Here is a 25,157-nt window from a genome sequence, read left to right on the forward strand (position 1 = left end):
TAGCGCTAACATATATATTAATTATTATTATTATTATTATTATTATTATTATTATTATTATTATTATTATTATTATTATTATTATTATTATTATTATTATTATTATTTTATTATTATTATTATTATTATTATTATTATTATTATTATTATTATTATTATTATTATTATATTATTTATTATTATTATTATTTTATTATTATTATTATTATTTATTTATTATTATTATTATTATTATTATTATTATTTTATTATTATTATTATTGTTATTATTATTATTATTTTTATTATTATTATTATTATTATTATTATTATTATTATTATTATTATTATTATTATTTACTATTATTATTATTATTATTATCATTATCAATATTATTATTATTATATTATTATTATTATTATTATTATATTATTATTATTATTATTATCATTATTATTATTATTATTATTATTATTATTATTATTATTATTATTATTACCATTAACTGTGTTTTTTCTTGAATACTTTTAGATATAGACGACTGCAATCCAGACCCATGCCAGAACGGAGCCACATGTGTGGATGGAGTCAATAGTTATACATGTAACTGTCTGCCTGGCTATACTGGAGTCAACTGTCAAATTGGTACGATAATTAAAATGTTTAAATTATGAACTTTTACTAAATTAAACAGAGATCCAGTCCCAAAAACCATCCTATCTTATTGCTCCTGCATTTTTTTTTAATTTCGCCTCTGAGGTTGTCTATTTTTGTTGATATGCACCAATAATCCATAGCAATAATAAGTACAAACAAATGATAGACCTCTGTGCAAATATATCCGAACCCTAGATAACTGCCAGATTTTAGATAAGGATTTACACATACTACATGAAGAGGAATAAGAGTGGTGGATGGAGTACAAAGTATCCAAATGTCATATCATCCCAATAAGTAACTTTTAAAATCTCTCGCGCTTCAAATATCTAGATACTCAATAATGAAACACTAAATAGAATTACATCTGTAAAATACCTCGGTGTGGAAATTAGTAACAAAATGAACGCGACCATATCCCACAGATAGTATCAAAAGGCAAAGAACAAACTTGTTTATTCACCATAGTCTAAGACGCTGTTCAAATAACACCTTTGCTCGCTGCTACAAAATATCCAGTATTACTTGGAACATGCATCTCTAAAATGCGTTGGAGATGACACATTAGAGTAACCAGATGTATTTACAACGATTGGCCACTACAAACATGCGCCTAATCATGTGCTAAAAGCCTGGGGTTTGACCATTTTTAGACCATGCAACAAAAAGCCAAATTACGAATTAGGAATGAAACGGAATCTGGCAGCCGGTTTAATCTTCATCGTGTGATATCACGTTGCGCCCAATAACATCCTCAAGCTCCGAAACTCGTCATTCAACAATTCTTCATCAATTACTTTTTTATCACTGGTTTCTATTAATATCAAATGTAGTGTGGTCCTCAAACGAGGTTTTCTACATAACTAAGAAGAAGAGGAAGAAAAAGAGGAAGAAGAAGAAGAAGAAGAAGAAGAAGAAAGAAAGAAAGAAAGAAAGAAAGAAAGAAAGAAAGAAAGAAAGAAAGAAAGAAAGAAAGAAAGAAGAAAGTTTTTATATCAATTTATAAATGGGATTCAGTGGTCGTTCCGATAAATTAAATTTAATTATTTTCTTGCATAGTAACCACTTTAACATCTTCAAAATACTCCCCTCTGTAATCACAATAGCACGGTAATGGAAGCGGTTTATCCACCACAGTTGTTTGCAATGCTCTGAATAGAGCCATAGCGTATGAGATGATTTTATATCACTTAGAGAAATATCCGTTTTTCTCTACAAGTGTGCCATTGCAGAATCATGTAATTAAAATGATGTAGAACTGTCTTCACATTTTGTCTTTGAACATAAGAAGTTTTACTTCTGTGACTAAAATACGTAAAAACGATTAAGTATGCCTGGGACTCTTTATATTGTTTTGAAGAATCAAAGTGTGTATCAATTAGAGCTGTGACGGGACATTGAATCGGAACTCGGGACTGAATCGCTTTCAAAACAATTCACATATCCAACTGTGAACAAGCTACCCAATGTCTTTTAATTGATCAAGAGAGAAAACAATTCATATCCAGCAGGATATTCCGAGATTGGAGGGATAAGGGATGACGGGAGGGGATATGGGGGAAGGTGAAAAAGAGACGGGTCGCCTCGTGACCTAGTATATGGGACGCGTGTCGTGCAGGTGCTTTAACCAGAGAAGCTGATTTTTTTTCCAGATAAGTTTCTTTTTATCTTTATTATTGTTTATGGAGAAAAAAGCGTTTCCACAAAAAGAGCAGTCAGACCATCGCGACCCGGACTTCAATTATCAAAGCGTTACTTGTCTTTTGATGAAATCGGGAAGATCTGCTGTTGGGTCATTTTAAAAATAAGCCTCACCATCATTTATCATCATCGTACAACTATGTGTCCTAATTATCGAACAGACATAGACGACTGTAGCCCAGATCCATGCCAGAATGGAGCCACGTGTGTGGATGGAGTCAATAGTTATACCTGTAACTGTCTGCCTGGCTATACAGGAGTCAACTGTCAAATTGGTATCATCATCATCATCATCATCATCATCATCATCATCATCATCATCACCACAATCATCATCATCATCATCATCATCATCATCATCATCATCATCATCATCATCATCATCATCATCGTTGTCGTCGTCATCATCGTCGCCGTCGTGGTCGTCGTCGTCATCATTCGTCATCATCACCATCATTATCATAGTCATTATCATCGTCTTAATTGTCATCATCATCATCCGAAACATTTATCATCATCAGCAGTATCATCATTATGATTAAGATTATCATCATTATTATCATCATCATTATCATCATTATCACCATCCTTTTAAAAATAAGCCTCACCATCATTTATCATCATTGTACAACTATTTATCCTAATTATCGAACAGACATAGACGACTGCAATCCAGACCCATGCCAGAATGTAGCCACATGTGTGGATGGAGTCAATAGTTATATCTGTAACTGTCTGCCTGGCTATACTGGAGTCAAATGTCAAATTGGTAGCATTGTCAACAACATCATCATCATCATCATCATCATCATCATCATCATCATCATCATCATCATCATTATCATCATCATAATCATCATCGTAATTATCATTATCGTCGTCATCGTCATCGTCGTCGTAGTATTCGTCGTCATCACCATCATCATCATTGTCATTATCATCGTCTTAATTGCCATCCTTATCCTAAACATATTCATTATCATCTATATCATTTTAACTCAATATTCTAATTATCTAACAGACATAGACGACTGTAACCCAGACCCATGTCAGAATGGAGCCACATGTGTGGATGGAGTCAACAGTTATACATGTAACTGTCTGCCTGGCTATAGTGGAGTCAACTGTCAAATTGGTATGATTGCTCGAACTTATGTGAATTTACTCATTATGGATTCCTGGGGTTGCATTTTACATGGTTTTCACTTTGTAAGATCATAACAATTTTCTATCACCACTTCTAATCACCATCATCAATCATCATCATCATCATCGTCATCATCATCATCATCATCATCATCATCATCATCATCATCATCATCATTGTCGTCGTCGTCGTCATTGTCGTCATCGTCGTCGTCTTAGTCATTTTCGTATTCGTCGTCATCATTGTGATGAAGATGATCATTATCATCCTCCTTTTAAAAATAAGCCTCACCATCATTTATCATCATCGTACAACTATTTGTCCTAATTATCGAACAGACATAGACGACTGCAATCCAGACCCATGCCAGAATGGAGCCACATGTGTGGATGGAGTCAATAGTTATACCTGTAACTGTCTGCCTGGCTATACAGGAGTCAACTGTCAAATTGGTATCATCGTCATCATCATCATCATCATCATCATCATGATCCTCACCATCATCATCATCATCATCATCATCATCATCATCATCATCATCATCATCATCATCATCATAATCCTCACCATCACCCTCACCCTCATCATCATCATCATCATCATCATCATCATCATCATCATCATCATATCGTCATCATCACCACCATCATCATCATCATCATCATCATCATCATCATCATCATCATCATCATCATTATCATCATCATTGTCATCATCACCAGCATCATCATCATCATCATCATCATCATCATCATCATCATCATCATCATTATCATCATCATCATCATCATTATTATCATCGTCGTCGTCATCATCATAATCATCATCATTGTTAATGTTATTGTCATCGTTCCCATCATCATCATCATCATCATCATCATCATCATCATCATCATCGTAATTATCATTATCGTCGTCATCGTAATCGTCGTCGTAGTATTCGTGGTCATCACCATCATCATCATTGTCATTATCATCGTCTTAATTGCCATCCTTATCCTAAACATATTCATTATCATCAACATCATCTTAACTCAATATTCTAATTATCTAACAGACATAGACGACTGTAACCCAGACCCATGTCAGAATGGAGCCACGTGTGTGGATGGAGTCAACAGTTATACATGTAACTGTCTGCCTGGCTATACTGGAGTCAACTGTCAAATTGGTATGATTGCTCGAAACTGTATGTGAATTTACTTATGAATTCTTGGGGTTGCATTTTACATGGTTGTCACTTTGTAAAATCATAACAATTTTCTTTCACCACCTCTAATCATCATCATCAATCATCATTATCATCATCATCATCACCATCATCATCATTATTATCATCAGTGGCTGCGTCAACACCATCATCAGTATCATTATCATAAGTGTCACCATTATCACCATTACCGTTATTCAGCCCTACAACAAACAACATTATAAATATATAAAGTAACTGACACTTCCTTTATTAATTGATTTGAACTTTGTCATAAAGTTTTCGAGTAATTAATTTACCTTCCCCTGGACAAAGATGACTGTATTTCAGACCTATGCCAGAATGGAGCCAAGTGTGTAGATGGTATCAACATTTAAACCAGGAACTGTTCTCCTAAATAACACTTTTTTGTAAAACAGCTGCGTCAAAATGTTAGAAAATCCGATTTTAGTCAAAACTTTTATTTTCTACTTATATTATTGTTAAGTCATATTATGTCAAAGGAATTCCAATAGTTTAGTTGGTAGAGCACTCGCTTTAATATGCAAAGCAAGCGACTGTGGGATCGATCCCGGATGCAATTGAGATTATTTTCTTTTCATCTGATCCCCCTTGTCCACCCAGCAATGATTGTTAGATTTGGCGGGAAAGTATTTTGGAATAGACCAGCAACCTGTCCAAAGCATTTTTGTCCGTTTCACGCTTTAGAGGCCGGAATAAACGCAGGATACATGGTAATGGTTCTGAAGGAATTGTCAAGTGTAAACCGTCTTTTAGTGTAAGAGCACATATTTCTTTCTTAGAGACAAAACATTGTACTCCTCTTGCATTCCTATCGTCGACGGAATGACCAGTGAAATCCATACTTAGTTGTTGTCATGTGCACGTTGATGTGCTTGTTCAATATAATTTTTTTATATTAAATACAGTTTTCATCTTTTTAAAAATCGTTGTTGGTTTTTGGAATGATGAGTAATTGAATGTTTCAAGATCAACAGTTTTAACGTGTACTTTCGTTTTGTTTCATTCTTTAAGTCTTAATGTTGAGATACTCTCATTGTTCGGAGTGTTAGTTAATGAGCATTTCTGGGCCGGGGGGGGGGGGAGGATGGGGAGAGTTGGTGTTTGTTGTTGTCGTTGCTGTTGTTGTTGTTGTTGGTGGTGGTGGTGGTGGTGGTGGTGGTGGTGGTGGTGGTGGTGATAGTGTTGTAGTTGTTGTTGCTGTCCTTTTCATTTTCTTTTTTGGGTTTTTTTTTCAAAACTTGTTTTGATTTAATTTTTATTTTTTTTTTTTACATTTATGTTCTGCGTCATAAGAATTTTAATTTTCGACCCCGTTTAATGTTCGTCCTTGTCTCTTATTTTTGTTTCAGGACTGAAAATGTGTCTTTTTATTTTTGCTATTTTCATCATATATATATATATATATATATATATATATATATATATATATATATATATATATATATATATATATATATATATATATATATATATATTGTATTTACTATGTTCAGACAGCTGTTATTAAGAGGGTAAGATTTTTAGATATTATGCATGTGCACTTTGTGCAAACCGTACAAAATATAAGTCTCACTATTTTCCATATAACAACTGCATGGGCATGGCTTCTTTGGTACTTTTAATAATCTGTCACACATATGAGACTTATTAAACAGTTGAATCTATAGCTTGCACTGACCGGAGTTTACCAGCAAAATTTAATACCTTAACATATTATTGTACGAAGACAATAATATTCTTGGTTTGAATAACCATAACCAGGCTTGATTTTTCCCATTTTCTATTATTGAAAAATATTACAATGTAGAGTTTATTTTCCAATTTATGTGTTCGACTTGTGATTTCAAATGGTATATTACAAAACAAAATATATATTTGCAAGATTAAATACAAAGTTTATAATACTGAAAGTTCAAGTGTAAACATTGCAAATTCACGTTTTGGTATTGTAATTTCACTTTATAAACATTTTTAATTACAATTTAAAATAGCAACTTTAATTATACCAAATGAGATACAAGCTAATTAGATTTTTAAATTGATAAAAGCAAAAAGTTAAAAAAGAGCATGAATGGCTTCCATTTGCGGATCAGGTAATAATATCTTTTTTAAAACATGAGCTTTGCTTTATTAAGCCGAAAGGTATTTTGATGGATATTTTCATAACTGAACCCTCGGGTCATATAAATCGGCCAGAAAACTATTTTTAAACAAGAAGATGCTTTGTTGTTTAGGTTCAAGATCATTCGAGTAGCTGCTTGTTATTGCATACTTGGCTCTCAAAGCTCTATATTACTGGTGCCTAACCATCATCCAGGGTCTCCATCTGAAGCGCTTTGAGCACTGTTAAGACGGTACTACTCTATATAAAAGCTGTTTCTATGGACAATTTTTTTTTAACTAGCTAATATTAAATGTTAATAGTCCTGATGTAACAACAATCTAATTTTATTGAGATTTGAATGGTAACATAAAATAAATTTTCCTTAGATAAAAACATGCAAGCATATATTATGTTTGCATCCCTCTAAAAGAATTTTGCATTTTCTGTGGTGTTATCAGTATGAGGCGTTATTTAGCAATTTGACGTATGGTCTAGTGTTCCCAACGCAATTTATGAACCCATATGTTGTCCTACTTTTGATACTTATTGATCTAGCCATTCCAAAGCATTCCTTATCTCTCAAATGTAGTAAAAACTTTGTCATCATTTAGAACTTTCAATTTGTTCTGAGCATTTTTCTCTTTAATACATCTTGTCACATTTTAATTTTTAATACCACATTTGATTTTGCTTAATCATTACAACTGAATTTGCTCCGTTCATGTATGAACTTTTGTGGCAATTTTTTCTAGATCCGAGTCATATTTCCTGTTCTATATTTTTCTTGCATTGTAACATTTGAACTTACTAGTGTATATTTTAACTTTTTAAGCCATCGTGTGCGGCATGTAATGGTTTTGGGTTTTAAAAACGATTTAAAATTATATTCTTAACTACTTTTAAGCCGCTTTACTTTCTATTTACAACCAGTAATCTAGATCTATGCATTATAAATGTGGTTCTTAATTTGCGTTAAAGAAACATTAAAAACTTAATTTTTGATTACATACTTTTGCTTTCATATTTAATGTTTTAATATTCATTTATTATTTATGATGTTTTATGTAAGTTTTTCATAAGCATGAAATGTACTGCTCATGTGTCTTATGCAATTTAGTCTCAACTATCAAAGCGTCTTCATAACGTAACACAACGTTATGAATTTCAACATGAGTAATATTTTGATAGATTGATTTATTTTATCATTCACGGCAGAACAATTTGAAACTATAGGGGTATAGCTTTGTTTAATTACATAGATATGTTTCCATTTGTTGCGATAAAGTGCGTCGTTTCTATCTTAATATGTCTTTTTATTAATTTGTAAGCACTTTTGTCTTGAACATCCTCATCATCATCATCATCATCATCATCATCATCATCATCATCATCATCATCATCATCAATAGCAACAACCTCATCATTATCAACAAAATCAACGACAATAATTCTGTCAAGATAATTAGATTTCAAATGGTATATTTTAACTCATAGACATAGACGATTGTAACCCAGACCCATGCCAGAATGGAGCTACATGTGTGGATGGAGTCAATAGTTATACATGTAACTGTCTGCCTGGTTATACTGGAGTCAACTGTCAAATTGGTATTATTATTCAAATGTTTATCAATTTATGGCATTATTATTATTAGACACCATCATCGCTTTAGTTTTGAAAGATAATATACCAATAGGCATCAACTATTTTTGTTTGCAAAATCCGATCATCGCCATCAATACCACCCCTATCGAAATCACCACCACTTTCAGATCCATCACCACCACCATCCATTCTCAACATCATCATCATCATCATCATCATCATCATCATCATCATCATCATCATCATCATCATCATCATCATCATCATCATCATCAATATCATCATCACCATTACAATCACCATCGTTTCATCATTATCATCACTATTAATATAACAATCATGATGATACGTCTCAGATATTGACGACTGTAACCCAGACCCATGCCAGAATGGAGCCACATGTGTGGATGGAGTCAATAGTTATACATGTAACTGTTTGCCTGGTTATACTGGAGTCAACTGTCAAATTGGTATGATTGTTGATTTAAAGAACTTGCAATGTGCGCCAATGTGTCTTGGAATAATCAAATGTTTCATTCACACTTTTTCAGATCTTGTGTATTAGAAATATGATTTGTTTTGGAAAAAAAAAGTATATAAACTATATTACATATTTAAATTCTGATAATGTATGTTTACACCAATATCATTAATTAGTTTGCCTTAATAAAGATAAGCTGTTAAGTTAAATATATTTTTTTTTCTTTTTAGCAAGAGAGATAGATCAATATTCAATCAAAACATAATTAAAAATACAATGCCACTCTCTTCTTTAATTTTGGTTGACTATTTTTTTTATGTTTCCGAGTTCAGCCTTTTGAGGAAAAGGTAGAATGATTCATTCATTTCTTTCTTTTTTAGTAGGATAGAGAGTTCAGTTTTAAAACATAGATTTTGCATTTATCGTAGATTTTGCATTTATTTTTCCTATTAAGAGATTTAGAATATTTTTTAAATTCTAGAAAATGCGAAATGCTGCCAACCTTGTATTGAGTTAACACATTCAGCATGAAAGTAACCAAGGTATTTCATAATATTAAAACAAAAAAGTTATTGAATATCTTTTCTATCCCAATTCCATGTAGATATAGATGATTGCACTCCAAATCCATGTAACAACAGTGGAATGTGCATAGACAAGGTGAACAATTTCTTTTGTGTGTGTCCCCCTGGATTCAAAGGCAAGACTTGTCAAACAAGTAAGTAGGCCTCAGACAGTAACGTGGACATTTTACTCAGTCATTCAATATGAATTAAGGTTTGATTGTATGCTCGTATTTATTTTGAATGCTTTTGTAATGTTTTACGTTGTTTTTTTTTAATTTATTGTCTTCTTTTTCTTAACATTTTGTTGTCTATTGCGTTTGCATTTCATGTCCTGTCGTTACATTTTATCGGGATAGGTGAGTTAAACGTTAAATTCATTTAAAAGTAGGATAATAAACAAAATTTTACAGTGGTTTGAAATACTTTCTCTTTGTTGACTGTGATTGCGATTATCTTGAACGAAGGCAACCTCTCTGTTTGGGGCTTTGTAGGCAAATGGTTTATTCCACTTAAGATATATATTCTGAATGTGATGGCAGAGTAGAAAGTATCTGTTTTATGGTCTGGTGTTTTAATTCCATTCAACTGCCCAGTCTTCAGAAGCGGTCCAGTTACTTCAATTCCAGTTATTGGGATTTCATTATTCTATAACTGTTTACTGTATGTTTAATGTGTGTATGTTTGTGCGCGTGTGTGTGTGTGCGTGTATTGTATGTGTGTGTGTGTGTGTGTGTGTGTGTGTGCGCGCGCGTTGGGAATGTAGATTGCTGTCGTCACTGATAGCCACTCTTTTAAGTTGAAAGTGGACACCACCGTTCTTAACAGTGTTTGCATGGTCTATGAGGTTCGATATAGAATATGTCAGCGTTCAAACGTGAAGTGTTATGTTACTACATCAGATCTACAATGATGACGAAGTGTATGCCGAGTAAGACCGTTGGTAGATGACAATTTGAACTCTTAAATGGCTTGTTGAAGAGATTTGTAATGTCTGTCGTGTCAGTAGTCCTGAGAGTAATTAGACTACTTTAGCATGGATGGATGGTGCTTCTATTCGATTGGAAGCTATTTTAGCAAAATTGTTTTGCTGTTTTAGCCTAGTGTTCATGTGGCAAAATTCACTGTCTTTGGTGTTGCCAAATAACACACCATTTACATATATTCATTGTGCTCTATCCTCTGTTCTCCGTTGTGAACAAAAGACCTACATTTTGATGGTAGTTTAACCAGTCAGGAGTCCTACCATACCTAATTCTTTGATGCCAAATTTAAAGCAAAATTCTTTCATAATTGAGACTCTATCTGTAGGACGTGACTCACACTCATTTTTATGCTCTTCTTTTTTTTCTTGGGGGACGGGGAGGGGAGGAGTTAATGTTGCTGTTAATGGAACAGATTATCGTGTGAAATGTAATAAATGATCATGCATCACCTCTTTCATTCCAGATATTAATGACTGTGCCAGCAGCCCTTGCAAGAATGGAGGTGTTTGTCATGACAAGATAGCATCCTTCACGTGTACCTGCCCTGTCGGTTTTACAGGACGATTGTGTCAAATAGGTAGGCTGTGTACAAATGTAATCAATACCTATAAGATCAAATTTTTGAGGGTAAATCCGATTCATCTTCTAATTTGTAATCATCTTATTTACTTTCTAAGACAATTAAGATTTTAATATTTTAATTTCTGCTGTTTTTATTTTTTGGGTATTTGTATTTTTTCTCAAAGGGCAAGTTTATGACATTAATTTTACTTACTCTTGCAATCCATAAGGTACCTTTAAGATTATTACTTGATTTAGTCTTATATTCATAATTCAAATAATATGACTTCTTTTTTTAAATATCAAATTAGAATGTAATGGCTTTGTCTGTCTTATCACCAGGTCATAACTTTTGTAGCCCTAATCCTTGTTTCAATGGAGGTGTGTGCATAAACGGTTTCTTTGGTTTCACATGCAAATGTCCATCGGGTTGGCAAGGAAGAACTTGCGACTATAGAAACAGGTGGGAAATTCAAAATAATAATAATAATAATAAATAATAATAATAATAATAATAATAATAATAATAATAATAATAATAATAATAATTATTATTATTATTATTATTATTATTATTATTATTATTATTATTATTATTATTATTATTATTATTATTATTATTATCATCATCATAAAAATGGTGATGATTATGAAGATTATAATGATGATGATGATGATGATGATGATGATGATGATGATGATGATGATGATGATGATGATGATGATGATGATGATGATGATGATGATGATGATGATGATGATGATGATGATAATAAATAATAATAATAATAATAATAATAATAATAATAATAATAATAATAATAATAATAATAATAATAATAATAATATAATAATATATAGAGAGAGAGAGAGAGAGAGAGAGAGAGAGAGAGAGAGAGAGAGAGAGAGAGAGAGAGGAGAGCTAAGATTGCCCTAAGCCTCCTTAAGGGGACCTGCGATGGAAAAATTTTTTCAACTTGGCACCAAATAATTTTTACATGTTTAGATTCTTCAAAATCTAACTTTTAATTTTAAATGGTTATACCGTGAAAAAAAGTTTCAACTTGTTCAATCTTACGACAAATCCATAAGTGGGTTAATTCCAAGCTCATCAAAAAAATCTTCCAATATCAAATTCCATCCCTTAGTAATATTGGTTTTATGAAATCAGCACATCCATGTCATACAGCATTGGAAAGCTTTGATTAATCCCTAAACGATAAAACAAAACATCAATATTTGTGATCACCCAATATTTGAAAATTCCTGCATCTGATGATTGCCACGAAGCAGGATTGAATTTCCCACTTCGGCTTCAACTGCCTTTTTCTAAAATTGTTACATTTTGACATACAAAAGTTGACTCCTCCTACCGTTTTTTTAACACAGAGCCTATAAAATTACAGAGATTACAGACAAAAAAATGCATGAGTTTGTTTGTTTTGATTTTGCTTTGGGGTGGGAGGGGGGGGTGGTGATATTTTGAAAACTTAAATTTTTTTTATTTTTTTTTGTTGTAAATTTGTGATTTTTAATTTATTTTTTTTTCATCTTTCTGGAGTTTAACGTTGATAAAATAAATAAAAGACTTGTGTTTAAAAAAGTGTGTGCCATTCTTGAGACAATATATTGATCTCTCAAAACATGTGTTTTCAATGTTATTAGTCCATTAGTTCTTGAGCCTTTGTCTTTTTTTAATGGTACTAATCCAATATGGCGGCCAAACAATTTCAATTTCTATGGCAACCGGAGAATATTTTTAATGCCCTGTACATTTTTTATCTTTTTGAATTACAAACTATAAAATGAATTGGGTTGTATCATCATCATTATAGAAAATAGATTTTTATTTTTGCTACTGCATGTTTCCTTAAGCCACTAAGTAAATCTCACGGGCAGTTTGTTTTGTTTGTTTGTTGTTGGATTTTTTTTGTTTTGTTTTTGTTTTGGTTTGTTTTGTTTTTTTGTTTTTTGACGGGGGGGGGGGATTGTTGTTTGTTTTTTATTTTGCTTATTTGGGGGGGGGGGATAGTTGTTGTTTTGTTTATTTTGTTTTTTGGGAGGTTTTTTGTTGTTGTTTGTTTTGGGTTTTTTTATTCTGCTTTATATCATCTAACCTACTAGTGCTGTTATCAAATTTAAATATAACGTAATCCATCAGATTCCCAGGAATGCCATTACCAACACTCAAACCTACAGGAAGCAACAGTGTTATTCCAATAGGCAAAACCCCTGTCATCACTGTTGTGTCTGGAGGAAAGGGTGGCCACCCTGGTAAAGTCCCAATACAACCCGGTATATCAGGACCAGCTGGACCTAATACTCTGGTAAATTATATATGTGACATCCCTACTAATACTAAAAAATCGTAAAGTTACGAAATTTCGGCTCTAATTTCAAAACTTTATGAGAATTTCTAAGGTATTAAACCTTGTTTAGGAAAAATAAAATTGATGCCAAAGTTTTAAGGATTGTAAGGATTTTGAAGCATTATTAACTAGTGTGAAGGTAAATTGTTGATCTATAAAATTACTATAGCGACTGCTATTTTTATCTCTTAAAATTACGATTTTTAATTTGTTTAAGTAGGCAGGTCTGTATAGCTGTGACCGAGATACAGCTTCAAAACTGAGTTATATCAAGGAGATTTGAATGCTGGGAATTGAATTTGTAACCAAAATATAAAGCTTTGTTAACTTTATTTGTTTTCTTGGGGACATTGAATTTGTAACCAAAATATAAAACTTTGTTAATTTTATTTGTTTTCTTGAGGACTTAGATCTAGATAGCTTCAAAGTGATAAACCTACAGTCACCAATTTTGAAGGCTTTAATAGGAGAAATATTTTCAGCCTCAAATCTAGATGTGTTCCAATGACTAACTGTCTTAAAAATAAAGGACTTTCTCATTATATTTCATGAAAAGCCCCCAACCAAAATGTTGGATTTGTCTAATTATTTAAATAGTATGATTTACTCATTATATTCATGTTATCTAAAATGAAACAGCCAGCTTTCCCTGACGTCTTCACTCCAAGCACCTGTCCCCTTGTAGAATACAGTCATTGCCGCTGTGTAGTATCACCATACATCCCCAGGAGCCCCTCCATGGATAGGAGCGTCCGGGATTTGCTATCAGTTTTAATTGGGTTTCCTATCGGATTATGTGAGTGTATATAATATGTTGAAGAAGTGAATTTATATAATTATGAAGCGACGTAAACATGAATGCAAGTCTGACATCCTAACGCAACTACTGGCCTAATTTAACATTGACAATATTTTGTGTCATTTTTTTTTAGATTTCCATTACAACAGTGTGCCCATAATGAATTGAGTTATCGGACCTGCAAATAAGTGCACGTCGATACGAGGAGATGATACAATAAATGGCTTCTTTCTAATTCGCTATTATTTAAACATTCTATTGTTTTGTTTGTTTGTTTTTTAAAATCAGTATTGCAACATTAGTGACCACTCGTCTCAAACCGGTATTTTTTTAGGTCAAACCAAATGTCAAAAAGTGCTTGTAAAGTCAAAATGACCAGAAAAGTAAGACTTTAGTTGTTTTTTTTTCGTTTTAGGCACTATTTCCATTGCCCACAATAAAACATATAAATTTTTCACCAGTTTCTGATTTTTCACTGTAAATTCGATTTTGAGAATCTGAATCATCCCGACATGTTACCGTTTCCAGACATTGGGTCATAAATTTTATCCACCGCGTCAATCTGGTATTATGTCAGAAAGACGTGTACATGTATACAGGTCTGACACCCGAATCCACTTTGGGCCTAATTTAACATTGTTGTAATGGACAATATTTTGCGTCATTGTTGAGATTTCCATTACAACAATGAACCCATAAAGCATCGCCGTGTCAGAACAAACTGGATGGGAAAAAATAAATAGTTTAAAATGAAAATAATATGAGTTGGGGGATTTATATGATTTGAAGTCTTAAAACAAAATTCACTTCCCTCAACGAGGGCTGTTGTTATAATTCCCATTTCATCGACATCACTTCTTTGCAGGTCTGATAACCCCATTCCTTATGGGCTGATTGTTGTAATTGAAATATCAAGAAAATGACGCAAAATACTTTCCATTACAACACTGTTAGGCTAAACGAGGCCCATAATTGGGTTCGGATTTCAGACCTGTATATATGTAGACGTCGAATTCATATATTTAACATAAAATTATATTTTTAGCAAGACATAATACCGTTTTGAGGCAACGCTTAACAAATACGTTTCCATCTGCAGTCTTCAATAAATACTGACCCTATCCAATAAATTGCTTTGATCTTTCAAAATCGCAAATAAATTATTGTAACTTTGACTTGTGCTTCTTTTGTAAGAATCTCACAATAGTCTTAGAATAATATGTGTGAGTGTTTAAGTCTTGTTTTGGTTTTTGGTTTTCGGTTTTTTTAGGGGTTTTTTTTATTTAGGGGGGGGGGGTTGTTCTTTTTTTTTTTTGTTGTTGTTGTTGTTGTTGTTGTTGTTGTTGTTGTTGTTGCAAGGCAATAGTATGCCATGGAAACGATTCTCTTGATCTTGAGTCATTATTTTATCTTGCTGTGCATACCCCAGTTTCCGTTGTATTTTGTTACAATTATTGTACACTTGCTAATCGTTTCAGTTGATAATCTTGTCAAACTTATCCTTGTTTTACAAACATTTAAAAGAACATTCTCTTTAATATATCACGAGCTCAGACTATTTCAAACTTTTTTCATTGTATTGTGCCATTATTCATATGCACTTTGCAAGTCTTCAAATTCCATTATCAACAGATTCAGAGTAGCTACTTATACATAAATGGATGCATACGGCGGGAGGGTGGGTTCAAAGCATGCTCATAGAATTCTTCATTTGATTTCTGTCTATTCGTTACACCAGTAAAATTTCTGAAGTCATTAGGTGTTTCTTCTTTTCAGCGTCCTAATATTATTAAAAAAGATATTGAACTCGGCTTATTGCATTTAGTTAAATTTTGAAAAACTTTCAACTATTCAATGGAGATTAAAAATTGCGGTGCGTCAATGAACTTATTTTTATTAAGAAAGAAGAGAAATGTGAGCCCAAAATGTTTTATCCTTTTCTCTTTTCTGTTCATTTTTAGGGGAACATTCTCTAAATTTTCAAAATCGAACCACAGAAATCCAGTTTTTTCGACAAAGAATTCGATTTCACTTGTCACAGGATATCGCTTTGTTTTGTGATGTCACATATTAAACGTTTTCAGTTTTAATCGTTGCATCGTAATGGAAATGTGTTGTGTGGTTATGTGGTCTTGTGGTATGACACTCGCTTTTTTTTAATACGTGTACTGGCATCAACATATGAATTACGAAATCTTGAATAGTAAAATACACTGTAGTTTGATTTATGTTTTGAATGGGAGAAAGTTAACTTAGACGGTCGATTAAAATTGTATCTGCCTGCAATTTTCAGAAATGTAAGTATTTCCAGAGGAAAAGTCTTAAGTGCTTACAGATTCAAGTACTTTATCCTTTATCAAATATTACCTTAATCGCATTGCATTATTCTTGATCAGGTTTGAGTTTGGCAACCTTCCTTCTGGTTCGATACTGTTGGGGCTCTTGCTGCTTCTCTTCCCAGTCACGAAGACAAGCACAATCAAAATACTACCCTGACAGAACCAAGCAGTGGGTCAAAGGTAATGCTCCAAAAAACGTGCCAAAAATAACTAAAAAACAATTGGCGTTATTTTTTTTTAATTTTGCTCTCATTAAAAAAATCATTTTTGATAATCTGGTAAACTATTTATGGTATTGGTCGACGTGTTCCTGCTTATTTGTCAGTCTAATCACCCACATTTTTATTGTATAATTTTTTTAATGGAAATACTCTAAAAACGTTGTGCGGCTATGTGGTCTTATGGTATTACACTCGATTTCGGATCGGAAGGTCCTGGCTTCAAACCTCGCTCGGCGCATAGTTGAGTCCTTGGAAAAGGCTCTTTACTCACATTCTCTCACCGTACTACGGAGTAAAATGATTACCTGGCCGTTAAAAGCGTTGCCTCTGTCTGAAAAAAAATTGTAATATCGCCTAACAGGCGTCTGCCACGTCCTACATGTTGCTGCTGGCCAGGGACCTCTTGAAAAGCGCTTTGGGCACGTTTTGTAGATATTGGGCAATATAAAAGCTCAAGTTTTTGTGTTATTTTTTAAGCAACGCAAAAAATTGTTCATTTAACCATGTTACTTCAAGCCTATAATTGCGTTCGGTTATCATACCTGCCTATAAGTGCACACAGACCCGCCAGACATGATATCTCGGGACATATCTAATGGTCCATATAAAACAAAATAAAAATTTATCACGAAAGTCAACGTTCGTAGTATGCTTTATAAGATTTTAAAATGTATCGTGCAGCAGCTTGACTCTGCTGTAAAGTCTTTGCTTCTTCCCCAAAAGACACCGAGTTCGATTACCCACCGCACTGTGTGTCCATGAGCAAGTCACCACTCTCTATCTCACTTTGCGAAGCTGCGCTGAGGCTGGCGCCTGGATTATTCCAGTCTTCCCTTGGGGATGAATAAAGGGAATTTATCTATTTATCATATTATCATCATTTTAACATCATCATCATCATCATCATCATCATCATCATCATCATCGTCGTCGTCGTCGTCGTCGTCATCATCATCATCATCATCATCATCATCATCATTGTTGTTGTTGTGATGTAGCTTTGTTCGTGCGCAGTTGCTTTCTTTTCCAGAACTCTGAATCAAAGTGAAAGGAGGCATTCCTCTGTAGAGAAAGAGGCATATGCCATTGTAGAGGCTCTCCGTAAATGGAAACACTACTTACTAGGGAAGCATTTCAAACTTGTAACTGACCAGAAAAGCGTTGCCTTCATGTACAATAGCTCTCAGAAAGGGAAGGTGAAGAATGACAAAATCCAAAGATGGAGAATCGAACTGTCGTGCTACAGCTACGATGTTGTCTACAGACCAGGCAAAGACAATCATGCAGCAGACGCTCTTTCCAGAGGCTATTGTTCTACAACTCATTCTGATCCTGAGGCACATCAAAATCTCCATGACTCATTATCCCATCCTGGGGTTACAAGGATGATGCATCTCGTCAAATCCAAGAACCTGCCTTACTCGCTTGATGAAGTTAAGAAGATTTGTGCAAACTGTAAAATCTGCTGTGAACCGAAGCCCTCCTTATACAAACAGTAAGATCCTAATATGATCAAAGCTTCTCAGCCCTTTGAGCGCCTGAGTGTGGACTTCAATGGTCCTCTGCCCTCTTCTTCAAGAAATAAATACCTTTTAACAATGATTGACGAATACTCTCGCTTTCCGTTTGCTTTTCCGTGTGCCGATATGAGTGCCGCAACAATCATCAAATGCTTCTGCCAGCTTTTCTCTCTGTTTGGAATGCCGTCTTATGTGCACTCTGATAGAGAGGCCAGCTTCATGTCCGCCGATCTCAATGACTTTTTACATAGGAAGGGTGTAGCTACTAGCCGGACTACTCCGTATAACCCGAGAGGTAATGGATAAGTGGAGCGACTGAACGGAACACTCTGGAAGACAATAACACTTGCACTAAAGTCTCGTGGTCTGGAGATTCACCAGTGGGAACTCGTTCTTCCTGATTCCCTTCATTCCCTAAGGTCTCTTTTGTGCACTTCCGCTAACGAAACTCCTCATGAGAGAATGTTTCGCTACAACAGGAAATCCACAACCGGTACAACTCTTCCGACTTGGCTCACTACCCCTGGAACGGTGCTCATGAGAAGGAACGTGAGATCTTCAAAGTATGAAACTTTGGTAGATGAAGTCGAACTGTTGGATTGCAATCCACTCTATGCCCATGTCAGACTCCAGGACGGGAGGGAGACAACAGTAGCTTTGCGTAACCTAGCACCATCTGGTGGCCTGCCTATGCCTGACTCTTTCGTAAAGGACACTTTTCCTCCGCTCACGCACCCCTCAATTAATGAGCCAACAAACCAGGCACTGGACGTTCCAGTACCCGTTCTTATTCAGGCGGATGCCCCAAATCAAGTTTCGGAACAAGCGGAATCGGTAGACACTCCTGATCCTGAACCTCAAACCTCATTCTGTGAAGAAAACGGGCCAAACCCCTCTGACCCTGAAACACCTAATGAGAACATTCGTCGTCCCAAACCAAGTCCTTTCATTCGGACCCGGGCTTACAACCTGCGCAATAGAGAAGCCTGAACTTTTCTGACAATCTCTAAGACCAAGACTATACTTGTTGTGTTTTGATTCATAGCATTACGTCCCCCATTCTTATTTTATTATAGACTTTGGGGCTTTGCAATCATTGTTCGATGCTTCCAATTAGACTGAGGGGGGAAGAATGTTGTGATGTAGCTTTGTTCGACCGCTTCGCTTTGCTATTATTTTCAACGCTTTGTTATGCTATGTCTGCTTTATCTGTTTTCGTAACTGTTTGCTTTTCTGCTTGTGTTGCAGATCATCATGCTTCTCGTCGTACCTCTTTTGAATGTTGAATAAAGCCTAGACTTAGGTTTAAACTAAAGACAGACTCTTTTACACTCACTTCAATCATCATCATCATCATCATCATTATCATTATCATCGTCATAAGCAACAACAACAACATCAACAACAACACCAATACTATTATATCATCATCATCATCATCATCATCATCATCATCATCATCATCAAGATCATCATCATCATCACCATCATCATCATCATCATCATCATCATCATCATCATCATTATCATCATCATCATCATCATCATCGTCGTCGGCGTCATTGTTGTCATTATTATTAATATTATCATTATTATTATCATCATCATCATCATCATCATCATCATCATCATCATCATCATCATCATTATCATCATTTTATTTATTGTTTGACATTGTTTTGTTTTTTGTTTTTTATTTTCTTCTCTTCCTAGCCTGCCCACCAAAACCTTACGACCCACGGGACTCGATTCCTCCTGTAGAAACCCCTACTCCATCAGAGCCTTCTATCAGACCAACTCAGTTAAAAATAAATTCTGTTACTGGTCTCACACAAATTACAAACATCTACAGAGCTACTTTCAATGACAATCTCATACACGACACGGGTGAAAAGAAAAACATTAACACTTATCAGAATGGAATGAAAGATTGGGGTTGATCGACAGGTTCGTATTTGAAGGTCTGGTATCCGAATGTTATATGCAATTGTGGGCTTGATTTAACAACATTATGGTAATAGACACCATTTTGCGATGGTTGAGAGTCAGTGCAACCGCTGGATAACGATACCCCTGAATAACGACAACCGCTGGTCCCGATTTTTTTTTCTTTTGCTACATATGATATGTAATAAAAGCCCAAGATAGCGGCATACATTTTAATAAAAACCTCTGTTTAACGACAACTATATAACAATAAGCAACAGTTGACATGCGCTTGCTACAAATAACCTGCTCTAATATGCAACGTCATCTCGTCCTCTTAGCCAATTTAAACTTTTCTTTTCTGGCCAATATGGTAGATGCCCTTCTGATGAAAACGATTTTGGCATTAGTTTTTGCAAAATGAAAAAGTTTCAGAGTATTTTTGTAGAGAATGTTTCAAAACGACTTTTGACACAGCCTCAAATGATCCAACTTCTGGCCCCACCAACTGCGAGCAGACCAAAATTATTGTGGACAAGCTTGGAATGGCGGATTTTCACGCGAACAATGGTTGCCTTAACTCTCTCCTTACCAACCATTTTCAGGATTTTTCCCAAAACTTCACACCCAACTAACACAAAAATATATTTTTTTATCACTCAAACACATTAGCAGTAAGTTCTTGCGATACATAATTTCTTTAGCAAAACAAGCTCTACAACACACTGTTCATTTTCTTTAGATTTTATGATGTAGCCCTACACAAGAAATTTGAATAAGAAAAAAGTTGGTTGCATCGTAACGAATGTGACGATTTTCCTGTAGTTGGTAAGGATAGGGTTAATAGATTTAAACAGTGAGACTGGCTTCGCCTTTTTTTTTAATTTAAGGACCCGAAATAAAAAGTTCATGAAACAGTTTCAGACACATCTTTTTCTTATCTTTATCCTATACAAGTGCCACTTCCTTAATTTACCACTTTCATACTTAGCCTTGTCTTTAAAGTAGCCTGTGACGATTCTGCTGCGCACTGTTTACAATCAAAACAATGACCATACACATCAGAGTGAAAGTGTAACTAGTAAACACATTCTAACGTGGTTCGGACGTGTTTTATAACCGACAATGGCCTGCGCATCGCATGGTTATTGATGCTGTGTGTTTAACCAAAAAGCTCACACCATTCGCCAGTCGGAAATAACGTTCCAAAACATAAAACTGTGTGTAACCTTAAACGTTTATAGTCTGATTGATAGAATTTAGTGAGAACTATTCCTAAACATGGCTGGCTAAAAACAATAACAAATGATTGAGTGACGGCTATTTCGTTCCATCTATATTCAAGGGTCTCAGCATGCCCCATTTCTCCGCCATATTGAAAACCCCGGAATAACGACATCCCTGGATAATTTAACGACATAATTTTCCGGTACCAGGCAATGTCGTTATCTAGGAGTTGCACTGTATTTCCATTACAACAATGAGTCCATCAAAAATTGGGTATCAGACCTGCAAATGAGTACACGTAGAGGTTGATGTTTCATTCATTTATCATAAGTTCATGGATAGTGTTGCTATCCGTGTGTATAGATATGTATTCAGACTACTTTTTGTTCGGAGAAATGTTACTTAAAATAAGATAATATATCATCACTATGGATTCCAATAAACGATCATAAACCGACTTTCTTAAATCAGTTGGCTTCTTATGTTGTTGTTGTTGTTGTTGTTGTTGTTGTTGTTGTTGTTGTTGTTGTTGTTTTTGTTGTTGTTGTTGTTGTTGTTGTTGTTGATTTGTTAGGGTTGGTTTTGTTGGGGGTTTTTTATTTTGTTTTTGTTCTTTTTGTTTGTGTTTGTTGTTTTTTTGTTTGTTTTTCTTTTGTTTCTTGTTCGTTTGTTGATTTTTTATGTTTGATTTACTTTTTATTGGAAGAAGAGTGAGGGGTGGGGTTATGCATCGACTTTAGAAAAAAAAAAATTTCAATGCCACTAATCAAGATAGCCTATATCAATGATTATCAGTTTTCCAATTTCCCCATCAATTGACATATTTTATCTTTAAGCTTTATGTTCTTGCAACTATACTCTAAAATATACAACTATACATCAACTAAACCTAGTTCCCACCACTAAGTAGCACATCGGTGGGGTCTAACTTCCTGTCCAATATGTCCACGCTGTGGGCAAGAACCCGAGACGGCAGAGCATCTAGTCGAAAGGTGTGTTGTGACGATGCTACCCGGCGGGTTCGCGACGGTGTACGAATGCGGACCGGACTTTGCTGATTGGGTCGATCGTCATAACATAATAGTGTGAACCATAAGAGGCTGCTGCCGTCGGGGGGAGCGGGCATAATAAATATTCTCGACGCATCTCGGATTAATATCGTTCTCTTTGCATGTGAGGCGAGTCACTCCGCCACTGAACTACCAGGACCCCGAGGTGTCAACATATAAAGTACAGAATTATGGGATCCCTATAGCTCAGTTGGTAAAGCTCTCGCTTCACACTCAGATGGAACGAGATCGATCCCGGGTGAAGTCGAGATTTTTTTTTTTTTTAATATGTCACCCCCTATCAGCGATTAGCTAGCTGGGTCTTTAAAATCTAGCGGAAAGTACTTTGCGATAGATTAGCGTCCTATCCCAATGGTATCAAGCAATTGCTTGTGTCCGTTTCACGCTATAGAAACCGGGATAAACTCCGGCCCCCATGGGCCTAATGTCTCAGAAGGACTAAAATAACAGAGAAGAAAACGCAAAATTCCACTCCATTTATATCTGATTGTGATTGAGAAGGCAGTGCCCACCTCATTATTATAGGTAGTGATGAATATTGAAACATCAATAAATAACAAAAATCACGTTAAGTTATACCTAAGTGACTTGCATTGATTGGAACTTGGTTCAATACCTTTAGCTCTTGGAATGAACTAGTTAACTGCCGAACTCTGGAGAAAAAAAAAACACTATTTAAAAATTTGAATGACCCTCATCTTGGCAAAAACTCTCAAACCTGGGACCTTTCAAGCAGTACCAGTCTGGCAGAAAATCCGACAGAGAAATGGGAGTTGGATTGGGACACCTAATGGCAGACAGTAACCAGCATCACACGCCAGGTACTCCTGTGGAATTTTCAGGGGAAACGAAAGAAGGTAAAGCCAAGTTGCAGCTGGAGGCGCAACACAGTCTGAAACTGACTTGAAGGAGAAAGAGACAACATGGATGGAGGTGGTGATGGCAGTCCAAAATCGTACCCGGTTTTGTTGATGACCCATGCTCCTGGAAGAGTGAAACGCCTATGTAAACAACAACAAACAAAAAAGAAGTAAGCTAAAATACAAATCAGACAGTTGGAATATCAAACAAAATATTTCTCTATCTCGTGTTGACAGTCATCTTTACTCAATTTTCACAAATGCGTTTCGCGTATCACGCTTGTGGCCAATATTGAGACCTTAAAAGATGTACTACAGACTATTATCAAAGAAGGCCTACTTTTTTTCTTTTTACTTTTGTTATGCACATCTAAATAATTGCTATGTCTGGCTGCGTCCGCTCGTTTATTAAAATAAAAGAATAAATATATTGTATAAATTTCATTATTATTCTGAGCAATATCCAAAAAAAAGGGTCTTCCTTAGACTTATTATTAAAATATTAATTGAAAAAGTGTGGTTTTGCTGTATTATTATTACGATTAAGGTTATTTGTCCTCCGACTTTCACTTTGTGGTATAAAAAGAAACCTCAGTGGATTAGAGTAATGTTCAGTTGTGAGTTGAATGTGAAAGTGGCAAAAGAAGAAAACGGAGAGAGAGAGAGAGAGAGAGAGAGAGAGAGAGAGAGAGAGAGAGAGAGAGAGAGAGAGAGAGTCAGGGTTCGAACTAAGATTTGTCGCCACCTCCTTATTCGAAAAAGAGAGCAGCATTTTATTTTCTGGTTTGAGCTGAAACTACCTACATTTTTGTATTTCTAGGCGCCTTAAAATCCTGTAAATCGACTGCAGTTGTTGCTGCTGCTGTTACTACTGCACCGGATAAAATGAGGATCCTGTTGATTGTGTGATAATGATTGTAAATAGTAATGGTGGTAGTGAGGTTCATCACTAATCCTCAGCTTCTGGTAATGAAAATTATTATTATTATGACGATAATAAAAATAATGATAATAATAATAATAATAAAAAATAATAATAATATAATAATAATAATAATATAATAATAATAATAATAATAATAATATAATAATAATAATAATAATATAATAATAATAATAATAATAATAATAATAATAATAATAATAATAATAATATATAATAATAATAATAATTAATAATAATATAATTATATTATTATAATAATTATTATTATTATTATATTATTATTATTATTATTATTATTATTATATATTATATATTAATTATATAATTAATATTAAAAATTTAATAATAATAATAATAATAATAATAATAATAATAATAATAATAATAATAATAATAATAATAATAATAATAATAATAATAAAAAATAAGAAAATAAGAAGAAGAAGAAGAAGAAGAAGAAGAAGAAGAAGAAGAGAGAGAGAAGAAGAAGAAGAAGAAGAAGAAGAAGAAGAAGAATAATATAATAATAATAATAATAATAATAATAATAATAATAATAATAATAATAATAATAATATAATAATAATAATAATAAATATATAATAATGATAATATGAATAATGATAATAATATAAAATGATAATAATAATAATAATATAATATAATAATAATAATAATAATAATAATAATAATAATAATAATAATAATAATAATAATAAAATAATAATAATAATAATAATTAATAATAATAATAATAATAAATAATAAAAAACCTGGATGTTTAATATGAAAAGTAATAGACGAATACGATTTTGTACGAATTATTGATATTTTATTGTCTGCTGTGATTCAAGGAATCC

At 33.9% G+C, this 25,157-nt stretch overlaps 1 protein-coding gene across 1 annotated transcript in view; it reads left to right on the forward strand.

Moving 5' to 3' along the window:
- The window catches only part of LOC144969710 (uncharacterized), a 54,449-nt gene extending 34,141 nt beyond the window's left edge, over positions 1-20,308 (forward strand). The window contains exons 25-39 of the mRNA XM_078908897.1: positions 512-625; positions 2,500-2,699; positions 2,825-3,107; positions 3,360-3,473; positions 3,824-3,937; positions 4,543-4,656; positions 8,318-8,431; positions 8,786-8,899; positions 9,515-9,628; positions 10,923-11,036; positions 11,363-11,483; positions 13,182-13,347; positions 14,029-14,185; positions 16,585-16,707; positions 19,982-20,308. Coding sequence (XP_078765023.1) covers positions 512-625; positions 2,500-2,699; positions 2,825-3,107; positions 3,360-3,473; positions 3,824-3,937; positions 4,543-4,656; positions 8,318-8,431; positions 8,786-8,899; positions 9,515-9,628; positions 10,923-11,036; positions 11,363-11,483; positions 13,182-13,347; positions 14,029-14,185; positions 16,585-16,707; positions 19,982-20,208 — 2,189 coding nt within the window. The 3' untranslated portion in view covers positions 20,209-20,308. The remainder of the gene's footprint in view (positions 1-511; positions 626-2,499; positions 2,700-2,824; positions 3,108-3,359; positions 3,474-3,823; positions 3,938-4,542; positions 4,657-8,317; positions 8,432-8,785; positions 8,900-9,514; positions 9,629-10,922; positions 11,037-11,362; positions 11,484-13,181; positions 13,348-14,028; positions 14,186-16,584; positions 16,708-19,981) is intronic.
- The last annotated feature ends 4,849 nt before the right edge of the window (positions 20,309-25,157 follow it).

This window comes from Berghia stephanieae, chromosome 1 (assembly GCF_034508935.2).
Source record: "Berghia stephanieae isolate SIO BIC M18660-M18661 chromosome 1, UCSD_Bste_1.3, whole genome shotgun sequence".
Classification (NCBI taxonomy): domain Eukaryota; kingdom Metazoa; phylum Mollusca; class Gastropoda; order Nudibranchia; family Aeolidiidae; genus Berghia; species Berghia stephanieae.